General features: G+C 42.7%; 1 protein-coding gene across 1 annotated transcript in view; it reads right to left on the bottom strand.

The window, feature by feature from the left end:
- The window catches only part of Chmp3 (charged multivesicular body protein 3), a 48,519-nt gene extending 42,925 nt beyond the window's left edge, over nt 1-5,594 (bottom strand). The window contains exon 1 of the mRNA XM_050126410.1: nt 5,428-5,594. Coding sequence (XP_049982367.1) covers nt 5,428-5,472 — 45 coding nt within the window. The 5' untranslated portion in view covers nt 5,473-5,594. The remainder of the gene's footprint in view (nt 1-5,427) is intronic.
- Between the last annotated feature and the right edge of the window lie 6,753 nt (nt 5,595-12,347).

Below are 12,347 nucleotides of genomic sequence, written 5' to 3'. Positions count from 1 at the left end.
AGGAAACCCTGACTGCTCTTAGGACTGGAGAGGGAGGGGGAGGGGAGGGGGAAAGGGAAGGAAATGAAAGGAGGTGGAAATTTTTAATAAATAAATAAAATAAAATAAAATAAAATAAAATAAAGAAAGAATGGGCTTCTAAGAAATAATAACAAAATAAAATAAAACAAGAACCATCACATCGAAGTCGGACAAGGTAAACCAACAGAAGGAAAAGAAGAGCCCTAAGAGAAGGCCTAAGAATCAGAGATCCACCTGCTCTCACACTCAGGAGTCCCATAAAAACACTTAACTTAAAGCTAAAATATATGTGCAGAGAACCTGGTGCAGGCCCGTTTAGACCCATTGCATGCTGCTTCAGTCTCTGTGAGTTCATATGAGCTTTGCTCAATTGATTTAGAGGACCTTTTTCTCCTGGTGTCCTCCATTTCCTCTGGCTGTCACATTCCTTCTGCCTCCTCTTTCACAAGGTTCCCTGGGCTTTGAAGGGAGGGATTTGATGAAAATATCCCTTGTAGCAAGCTTCCTCACTTGACTTTCTTGGATCGCCAACTCACAAATAACTATACAGAGATTTAATAACCATAAAAGCTTGGCCATTAGCTTAAGCTCGTCCCACTAGCTCTTATAACTCAAATTAACCTGTTTCTATTAACCTACGTTCTACTACGTGGCTCAGTTACTTCTGCTCTGTAGTTTAAGTCCAACTTCTTCAGAGTCACCGGCATCACCACGTGCCTAGATTTCTCCTCCCAGTTTCTCCCTCTCTCTGCCCAGAAATCTCACCTAAACCTCCTACCTAGCTATTGACCATTCATTTTTATTACACCAATCATAGCAAAACATCTGCACACAGTGTACAAATATCCCACGACACAATCCACTTAGAACTGTGTGCTAAACAAGTCCCCCCAAAAATGTATAAAGACTTTGTATCCAGGATATATGAAGGTCTCCTACTCATAAAAGTCTTCTTTTTAAAAAATCAATTCTGAACATTATGTGTGAGAATCTGCAGGATAATTTAAGTCTCTGAATGTGACCTTATCTTCTTCCACAGAAAACTTACATTTATTTCTGCCAAACATCTAACTTGGGTAATTGGTTCTCAGTTAATCTGTTGAAGTCAGTGACTGCCTGCAATTAGCTTCAGTATTTGTGAGTGCCACCTGTCTCCAGTCACATACTCCTAAGATCTTTTTTTTTTTTTTAGAGTTATATGCCAGAAACCTTTCCCTTTGGTGCATCACACAATCCAGTTAGGGTGCTCTTGCAGCCACAGGCTTTAGTCAACAGGCCTGCTCAGGTTCTGAGTTTCTTGGCCAATGCACTGAGCATTAGTGAGCTCCTATAACTGAACTTCGCAGTTCTTTGGGATCTTGACTGTGATATCCCACTGCACTGGCATCTACAGTGCTTTCATACAGTTGTACTTTTTGTTTACCTCCGCTTTTTTTGGCAAAGGGTTGGTTTGATACAATTTATAGTCACTATCACAATTTTTAATTTAATATACACTCTACTCATGTTTCATTAAAAGGCCTGGAACTGAAGGCATTCCAATAGAAAGAAACAGCACATGCACCCACACTTTGGGTCCTAAACAGCACTGCCATTATAAGAGAAATGGTGGATTTGGGGTGCTAGGATGGGAATATATATATATATATCTCAAGATATGTATCAAGATATTATACTAGAAAGCAAGCAAGCACTTCAAGACCATTAAGATTATAGTAAAAAGTGACAGAAACTGTTTACACCACTGACTTGTATTTCAACATCACATAAAATAATGATGAAAAGAGACTGTGACATACAACACATCTTAAAATCCACTAGACTAAAATGGCACTGGACAGAAAAAGTATTTCACATCTCTGGAAACCATTATGCCAATCCCTTATTCTAAACATCAGTAATTAAAGAAAAGGCAACTAGGCATGTACTTCTCTTGCCTTTTTAGGAGAAAGTACATGTCCAGGTAACCAAACATGCCTAACTAAAGGAAGATCTTTACTGAAGACTGTCAGCCAACAACTAAGACAGGAATGATAAAATTAGAAAACAAATCATCAATCAGAAAAACCATTCAAATCCATTAAGCATTAAGGCACTGAAGAGAAAGGGTTAAGGAATCCATGTAACTCCAAGGTAGCACCTGTCATGTAACATTCCTAAGGCTAACCAAGAGTTTATTAGAGCAAAGCAAAACAAAACCTAGTCATAAATCGGGCAACATCCAGAACCAGAGCAAGTTCTGAGAAATCCAACCAGCAATAATGATAAGATGGCATTTAGAGAAAATGGAAGGAAGCCAGAAAGCAAGACAAGTACTACAGCTTCGTTAACTAGTCAACAGGTTACCACTTTGCTAATTAATTGGCTGCAACATTTCTTACAACTAGTCAAACTGTGATTAAATTATATTGGTTTGGTAGACTACAGGTCAATCCAAGTATACAGCCTCCCACAAGACTGTACTGAATGGCAGCAAAAGGAAAAAAGTAACACAGATTCATCTGACATGGTCTGACGCAGGTGGCCACAATTAGCAGCCAAACACAGCAGTACACATCTGGAATACCACCAGCATTTAGAAGGATCACCAGCCTGGGCTACACGATGTCTTAGTTTGGTTTCTATTGCCATGATAAACGCCATGAACAAAAGCAACTTGGGGAGGGCAGGGTACACTTCAGCTTACAGTTGTAGTGCGCCATGAGGAGAAGTCAAGGAACCTGGAGGCAGGAACTTAAACAGAGGCCGTGGAGGACCATCCAGTACCACCTGCCTAGGGGTGGTACAGCTCAGAGAGCTAGGCTCTCCCATACCCATCATTAATTAAAACAATACCACACAGATTTGTCTACAGATATTCCCCAACTACAATTCCCTCCCCCCCAGATATGTCTAGGCTGTGTGAAGCTGACAAAAACCACCCAGACATACAGCAAGACCCTGTTTACAAACAAAATGAGACTATTCATTATAAGCCTTCTGGTGTATATATACAAATAGTCTTATCTATCATATACTTATAAAAACTTATGTCTTTTCTATCATATACTCATAAAAACTTATGTTTACAAGGAATTAAGATCTTTTAATCTTCCCCACCTTGTAAGTCTTTTATACAAATGTTTGAAACCACCACAACACACACCAGGTAAAATTTTTGTTTACAATGTTTTTTTTTCCCCAGACAGGGTTTCTCTGCAGCTTTGGAGCCTGACCTTGAACTACTAGCTCTTGTAGACCAGGCTGGCCTGGAACTCACTCACAGAGACCCTCTTGCTTCTGCCACCTGCCACCCCAGTGCTGGGATTAAAGGCGTGCATCACCACCGCCCAGCTATAGTGTTATTTTTTCTAATGCAGGGATTAAATTTAAAAAATAAATGCACAGCCGGGTGGTGGTGGCGCACGCCTTTAATCCCAGCACTTGGGAGGCAGAGGCAGGCGGATCTCTGTGAGTTCGAGACCAGCCTGGTCTACAAGAGCTAGTTCCAGGACAGGCTCCAAAACCACAGAGAATCTTTGTGTCGAAAAAACAAAAAAAAAAAAAAAAAAAAAATGCACGGGACTGGAGAGATGGCTCAGTGGTTAAGAGCATTGCCTGCTCTTCCAAAGGTCCTGAGTTCAATTCCCAGCAACCACATGGTGGCTCACAACCATCTGTAATGAGGTCTGGTGCCCTCTTCTGGCCTACAGACATACACACACATAGAATAGTGTGTGATAAATAAACAAACAAACAAACAAATAAATAAAATGTTATAAATAAATAAATGCACGGTAATGACTCATAAACTCTAGAACACCCAGACTTTTCCCTAAAATCTTTGCTTTCTGAGTAACTGCCCGGCCTAGCCTCAAAATCTTGCCTTCAGGAATATTTCCTTCCCCGGCCTCCCACATAACTAAACTATAAGCCTGCCCCACTCACCTCTTAAAACCCTTTTGTTAAGAGCACTCACCTGTTACCTTTTTCTCAGTGGTATAAACTGAGTTTGTGGCGCTTAAATTAGATAAGTACTCGTTTTCCCTCTAGACCATTATGCTGATGCCTACTCTGTGGTACTTGTATAGTCTTAGTGTGCCGACAGTCTAAAGAAAACAGTCTCAGGACTACCTAAATTTGTGCCCGATGTGTGCATTACTCATATAACACTTTCGTTTTTTAAAAATAAGTGTAGATGCTAAAAACACGACGTCAATTTTTTCCCCTTTTTTTTTTGGTTTTTCGAGACAGGGTTTCTCTGTGGTTTTGGAGCCTGTCCTGGAACTAGCTCTTGTAGACCAGGCTGGTCTCGAACTCACAGAGATCCGCCTGCCTCTGCCTCCCAAGTGCTGGGATTAAAGGCGTGCGCCACCACCGCCCAGCTACGACGTCAATTTCTATCCCAATAGAGTAACCACAAAAGAAATAGAAAACACACGGAAAATGGCAGAGTTTATGAATGAGACTGGCTAGACAGCTGAAGTCACCTACGAAAGGATTTGAGGGCCAAGTGTGAGTGCTGTAGAAACTCTGCTTCTCGAACATTAGGGCACATACTAACCATGGCAGAATTCAAAATCTGATTCCTCAGGTCTGTAATGGACCCCCACAAGTCTAAAATGTTCGGGTGCTGCCACTGCTGCTGCGGCTGGCGGTCTGGGTGGAAGTAACAGGGCGGGGATGTAAAGAGCACACCTCCACTATTACCCGCTCAAGCTTTTCATCTCTTGGTGGTCAGTTACTGCACCAGCTCTATTTGACAGGTGAGGAGGAGGCTCGGACAAGTCTCTCGGGGTCACAGACCCAAGATGTCTGAAAGTAGGACTCAAATAGAGGCTGATTCTTGGTTACCAGAACAACTCAATTTATGGGCAGATCTACGTGTTCCGAACAGATCCGAAAATACGGGAGCTTTCTGATGGGTTGGGTCCTAGTAGAACTACTGCGCCTCTGAAGTAAACACAAATCGGGCTTCCATCCACAGAGGTGAGCGAAGAAGGCACCACAGGTGCCGGAACCTTCTGGGGTGGCTGACCCCTTCAACGCCCCCAACCTTCCGGTCCGGGACTGGGGGGAGGGGGCCGGTGGTCCGCGGCCCGGCGCGGGGGCGGGGCCTGCGCGTGAGAACGGTTCCGGGCGGCCCGTACCACCGCGCACGGGGGGGAGTGGTTTCTTAGGGCCAGGCTGTGTGACGCCTTAGTGCCGGGTGGGGGCGAGGCCAAGGCGCCCTGAAACTGACCCTTCGCACCCTGCTCGGGCGCCGGGGAGCAAGGGCCCGCTCTTCTTCACAGCACGCTCCTAAACTCTTCCCTCGGCCCCTAGACCGAGTGGAAGGCCCCGTAAATATGGGCCAGCCTGAGAGCGCTGCCGGCCGGCCCCCAACTCCGCTGTCCAGCGCGCGGCCTCCCGGTCGCTCGCCCTTACCAGCTCTTTGGGAGGCCTCTCCTGGGTTTTTCCAAACAGCCCCATGGCGAACTGGACTCCTCTTACCCCTTCCGACTTCCCGTTCCCTGCACCCAGGCAGGTCACGGGCAGCCGCCTGGGCGGGGCCGCGAGGAAGGCAGGCCAGACGCCCTGAGAAGGGCGCGGCGGCAGCAGGGGTAGTACGCACGCGCGCTGCGCAGGCGCAGAGTTGAGTTGGGTGGGGTTTTCAGTTCGGATGACGCTATTGCGCCAGTTTAGGGTGGTTAGAGGAAGTATGGAAGTAACTATATTTACTGACTACGTTTAAAACCTGTCACTTATTCCAGAAATCTCTATCTCAACGCTGTTACGTTGAGATATGTTCCCAGATATTTGTGGGTGGCTTCCTCTGTGTCCGGGAGTCTCCTCACAGGCTACAAACCCATCCTCCTCTTAGCACCTCACTCAAACTTGTTCATCGTCCTCTTTCCCCTTTTAAGAAGTCTCAAAAGTTCTAACTTTTCATCGAGTCAAAACTTCAGCCCTCTCATTGCATCCTGACCGTGGGAGCGTTTCTTCAGGCTGCCACCAGTTCCGGATCCGTAGCGGTGATCTATGCTGAAGCCCTAGAAGAGGAGATAGATAGAACAGATTATTACATTTATTTCACTTGTAAGATTAACTTTCAACAGACCTGCAGGTGCTACAGCCGAAGCTAACTTCTGAAGAATAGATATCAAAAGACTCATTCTGCATCTATCAAAGAAATGGATTCATAGACAAGGAACTGTGCAGGGGAACTTGGGCCCACTAGAAGGGCAGGAAATGCTCTCCAATGCTGAACCACTTCTCCAGCCTCATCTTTTTTTTTTTCTAAATAGGAAAATCTTTAAAACCCTATTTATGCACTGAAACCTTAATGATAAATAAATAAAACTAAACTATTCTCTAGCAGAACAAAGCAACCCAGGGCCCTAGTCCATTTCCTCTGGAAAGGAACCAGTTAGTATATTTTACAGTTAAGTCTTCATATATTCTAACTTTTGTATCATAGCTTTCCATATGTAATATGACCACTCGCGGGGTGGGGACGAAATCAGACACCTATTTTGGTCAAACTATTGATTGATATGTTCATTTTTCTTCACAACTTCATTTTTAAAATTTATTATTTTATAATTTCATACATGAATGTAATGTTTTATTCAAATTGATCCCCCAGCTTCTTCCTTGGCCTTTACTGATTTTTGTTTCCTACCTTCATATATATATATATATCCATTTTTATTGATATTTATTGAACTCTACATTTTTCTCTGCTCCCCTCCCTGCTCTCCCTTACCCCCTTCAATCCTCCCCCAAGGTCCCCATGCTCCCAATTTACTCAGGAGATCTTGTCTTCCTAACTTCTTTTAAAATACAAAGAAACTAAACTGGCAGGTTCACTTAAGGAGTTGCCCAGATGGGCGCAAGATACCAACACAAAGCCTGCTGTGCCTACCTGTGCTCCCTCTTAGGTGGATGTTGAGTTTTCTGCACTGGTTGGATACCCTCTTATTTTGTTTCCAGAGCATGCAGACATGCTTTGCTTTTTGTTCGCTAGCAAGTGTCCCTTTTCCTCCTGGCACTCCCCCAACAACTAATTCTAGTTGCTTTTAGTAAATTTGCCTCTTTTAATTTAGAAAGTCTATCAGTGCCTGATCATAAAGACGCTGATGATAAGAGGCACTTGTTCCCTCTTGCCCAACAAAGTGGGTGTCGGAAGCATCTCCCATAGCACGTGCAGTAGCCTAAGAGAGAAGCCCAAGACAACAGACTACAGCTCTGGTTAAAAGGAAGCTTATTGGCTCCACTGGAAACACACATGTAGGCGATGACACAATGTCTTCAGCCCTTCAGTCTCAATAAATTTACAGGATAAATCTGAGACAATGTGGGAAGATCTGACCTTTGGGCATAATATTTATTTTGTGTCCCTTTACATTGTAAATTAGTATATGTTCATGTTTCAAAATGATGGGTTTCCTTATGATGCTTTCATATGACTGAGCCACATGAGTTGTTTATATTCCATATTCAGCCCATTATCCTTTCTTGTCCCTTCTCTCGCTCCAGCAGTTCTCTTTCTACCCCCAAATAGTCTCACATGAAAGTAGTTTCATGATATGCACACACACGAACTAGATTTTATATAAGAGGAAATGTGATACTTGTGTTTGAGTCTGGGTTTCTTGTTTGTTTGCTTAAGACAAGGTTCTCCAGCTCTATACATTTTCCCAGAAAATTATTTAATTCTGTTTTCTTTATGATCTAGGTAAAACTATACTGAGGGGGCCTGGAGAGATGGCTCAGCAGTTAAGAGCATTGCCTGCTCTTCCAAAGGTCCTAAGTTCAATTTCCAGCAACCACATGGCAGCTAACAACCATCTGTAATGGGATCTGGTGCCCTCTTCTGGTCTGCAGGCATACACACAGACGGAATATTGTATANCATCTGTAATGGGATCTGGTGCCCTCTTCTGGTCTGCAGGCATACACACAGACGGAATATTGTATACATAATAAATAAATAAATAAATAAATAAATAAATAAATAAATAAAGCAACAAAACAAAACTATACTGAGCATCTATGCCACATTTTCTTTATCCACTGGTCTGTCGGTGGGCATCTAGACTCTGTAAACCAGATGTTTGAATTGCCACAATAAATATAGGCGTGCAAGTATCGCTGTGGTAGTCTTAGACTGCTCTGCATATGTATCTAAAGTAGTAACTCTGGATCTGTGGTAATTCTGTTTGTTTTCTGGGGTTTCTCAATAGTGATGTCAGGACTGGGGATTCTCTGTTTTATTCCCACCAGTGCTGTGCAAATGTTCATTCCCCCACTGCATCCATGATAGTGTTTGTTTGTTTTCTGGATGAGGGCCTTTCCAGCTGGAATGAGAAGAAATCTCAGTGTAGTTTTAAATAGCAATGCATTTAATATCCAAGGATGTAGACATTTTTCTCCTATGTGAGAACTCTGTTCAATTCATTTGCCTCCATATTTTTTGATTGGATGGGGTTATTTTTCCTTGGTTTGGCATGTGTGTTTAATTTTTTAATTCCTGTTTTTATGTGTTGAGATATTGTCTCTTTATATAAACCCAACTAGACTGAAACTCGCTATGTGGACCAGGTTGTCCTTAAACTCATGGAGATTTGCCTGCCTCTGCCTCCTGTTGCTTGGATTAAAGGCTGGTGTCACCATGCCTGAACTACTTTTTTGAGTTCTTTATATATTCTTATGTAGAAAAAGCAAAGCGTTTCCCCCATTGTATAGGCTATCTCTTCAGTCTTTGTTATACAAAGCCTTTTTCATTTCATTTGTCAGTTATTACAATTATTTCCTATGTGGCTGTCGTCCTTTTCAAAAAGACTTTGACTATTCCCATAGTTTGAAGTTTTCCCCTATATTTTCCTCTAGAAAGTTCAAAGTTTCAAGTCTTATAAGGTTCTTGATCCATTTGAATTTAATTTTGTTAAAGGCAACATATGGGAATCCAGTTTTTTTCTTCTGCATGTGGCTACCCAGTTCCTCAGCAGTATTTGTTGGTAAGAGGTGGTCTTTTACCAAAGTGTGTTTTGGGCATCAGGTAACTGTTGCTGTGTGTGTAGACTTCCTTCTGGGTTCTCTATTGTAGTCCATTGCTCTATATGCTTGTTTTTGTCCCCATGCAAGGCTATTTTTAGTCCTATGCATCTTCAAAACCCTCCAGCTTTGCTCTTTTTATTCAAAATAACCATAACTATTTCCATGTCCAAAATATGTTAGATAATGGCCTCCTCCCATATTGAAACAATCCATCCTGCTGGGAAGCTCCTTCAACAGAAAGGTAAACAAGTCAAAATAGCTTCAGGAAGTCCCCAAAACTGACCAGATTCACTGAGCCCCTCCCTGCCTGAGAGAGCAGTAAAGGTTGCAAAGAAAACTCTGAGACAAGCAGAATTGTGAAGAAAACTCACAGACAAGACTAGCTGCATGGAAGAAGTAGAAACCAGCCAAGTTGCCTAGAAGAGGTTTAGACCAACTCAGACATCTGAAAAGAACACACTCCACCCCGTTGAGCTGCTCCAGGTTCCCAGCTTTGTGAACTGTCACTAATGTGGGTGGAGGTGGGCTTGGTAATGCAGCTAGTTGTCTGAATCATTTCTAAAGAGGACCCCTGCACAGCAGGGGCTTCCTCCTGGACCCCAGATTAGGCATAAACCTCATCAAAACACACACACAGAGAGATCCTTTATTAAGTGGGGAAGAAAAGTTAAAGTGGCAGCTTTCAGGCAGGAAAAAAAAACAGCAGCAAATGGCCTTTCAGGCATAATTTTAAGAGGAGAAAAAGGAGAGATCTATGTTAGAATGGGTTAGGATGTGGTGGTAAAGGAGGCAGGGGGACAAGCGAGAAGAGGAAGGGAAAAGGGAAAGAGTGGAGGGCTATTTGTCCCAGAGAGACAAAGGTCTGCCTCTGGATAGAGAGGAGACAGACGTGGCACATAGGAAAATGGTGGTTTATAAAGGTAAAGGAGAAAACCCCGTGTCAGGGTGCGTGGTTCAATTTTAAATTGGGTGTGTTAATTGGGTGAACCAAAGGGGACTTTTGAGTACAGAACATTGGCAACTATCTTCTGGAAGAGGAAGTGGCCAAATAAGCTAGCCTGAGTGGCTAGCTTCGGGAATGTAATCTATGTTTTTCTCAAGGCAGAGGGAATTGGAGAGAAGTGCAAGGCTTGCCAGAGCCACATGCTCAAGTGGGCTAGTGTCCCTTCAATTTTTGCTCCTAAAGTAATCCCTGACCCATATGATTGGGCCAATAATACTCTGATTCACCAAGTTAGACTTTGGTGGTATCAATACATTGGTCTGTGCCGGTCTTCCCGTCTGGGGTGGGTAGGGGTGTGTGTTTTATCTCCCCAGCAAAAGTTTTGTCACACAACACAAATTTTAGGATTGATCTTCCTAGTTATGTGAACAGTGTCACTATAATCGTGGTAAGAATTGGACCTATCATTTGAAGTAACCTCCATTTTCACAACGTCAATTCTGCAGACTCATGAGCATGAAGGTTTTTCCATCTTTGATCTCTCTAATTGTCTTCAGGGTTTTAAAAATTTTGTTGCAGAGGTTTCATTTCATTGAATAATGTCTTAGCTATTGTTCTAATGTTGTGATGAGACATCATGACCAAGGCAGCTTCTAGAAGAAAGCATTTAACTCGGGACCTGCTTACAGTTTCGGAGGGTTAGTCCGTGACCATCACAGTAGGGAGCATCGAAGCACAGACAAGCATGGTGCTGGGTGGTAGCTGAGAGCTGTAGGCAGAGAACAAGCTATACTGGGCCTTCTGTGCACTTTTGAAACCTCAAAGTCTACCCCAGTAACACACCTCCTCTAACAAGGCCACACCTCTTAATTCTTCCCAAACAGTTCCACTAACGGGGGTCCATACAGTCAAACATGAGCCTTTGGGGGCCATTCTCATTCAAGCCACAGGTTTATTTATGGGTCTTTTTCCTTTTCTTTTTTTAAAAAAGAAAAAAAAAACTATTTTTTTTTCATTATACATACCCAATCCAAGTTCCCACTCCCTCCTCTTCTTCCCATTCCCCACCACCCAACCATTCCTCAGAGAGGGTAAGGCACATTTCTTTGGGAAGGTCCCAGGCCATCTCTAGTATATCTAGGCTGAGCAAGGTATCCATCCAAAGAGAATAGGTTCCTAAAAAGCCAGTGCAAGCAGTAAAGATAAATCCTGGTGCCAATCCCAGTAGCCCCTCAGTCTGCCCCAGCCATACAACTGTCAACCACATTCAGAGGGACTAGGTTCATGTTATGGCTGGTGTTGGTGAGCTCCTATTAGCTCAGGTAGACTGTTTCAGTGGGTGTCCCCATCATGGTCTTGACCTCTTGGCTCATATTCTCATTCCCTCCACTCTTCAACTGCACTTTGGGAACTCAGTCCAGTGCTCCGATGCGGGTCTCTGCCTCTGTTTTGTTTGTGGGAGGTTATCTATTTCCTGTATTTTTATGGGTGCAGTTAGCTCCCTGGAGTTGGAATTTTCCCTCTAGTACTTTCTGTATGACTGGGTTTGTGGATACGTATTGTTTAAATCTGGTTTTGTCATGGAATATCTTGTTTTCTCCATCGATGCTGATTGAAACTTTTGCTGGGTATAGTAGTCTGTGCTTGAATCCATGGTATTTTAGTGTCTGCAGCACATCTGCCCAAGACTTTCTGGCTGTCATGGTTTCCATTGAGAAGTAGGGTGCAATTCTGATAGGTCTACCTTTATATGTTACTTGACCTTTTTTTTTCTTTGCAGCTCTTAATATTCTTTCTTTATTCTGTATGTTTTGACTTTTGATTATTATATGGTGAGGGGACATTTATTTTTTGACCCAGTCATTTTGGTGTTCTGTAAGCTTCTTGTACCTTCATAGGGATATCCTTCTTTAGGTTGGGAAAGTTTTCTTCTAGGATTTTGTTGAATTTTCTGTGCCTTTGAGCTAGAATTCTTCTTCTTCATTTATCCCTATTATTATTAGATTAGGTCTTTTCATGGTGTCCCAGATTTCCTAGATGTTTTGTTTTAAGAATTTGTTAAATTTAATGGTATTTTTTTTGGACCTATGAATCTATTTCCTCTATAGTATCCAACACTTGAGATTTTATCTTCCATCTCTTTTTTTAAATTTTTTTATAATCTATTTATTGACACCAGGCCACTTTCTTTCTTTCTTTTTTTAAGATTTATTTAGTTATTTTGTTTACAGTGTTCTGTCTGCATGTGTGCCTGAGGCCAGAATAGGGCACCAGATTTCTTTACAGATGGTTGTGAGCCACCATGTGGTTGCTGGGAATTGAACTCAGGACCTCTGGAAGAACAATCAGTGTTCTTACCCTC

Source organism: Alexandromys fortis, unplaced genomic scaffold, assembly GCF_014885135.2.
Source record: "Alexandromys fortis isolate MF-2015 unplaced genomic scaffold, M_Fortis_MF-2015_v1.1 scaffold_257, whole genome shotgun sequence".
In the NCBI taxonomy this organism is placed as follows: Eukaryota; Metazoa; Chordata; class Mammalia; order Rodentia; family Cricetidae; genus Alexandromys; species Alexandromys fortis.
Note: the sequence above shows the minus strand (reverse complement) of the source record. Positions and strands in the feature narration are given on the sequence as shown.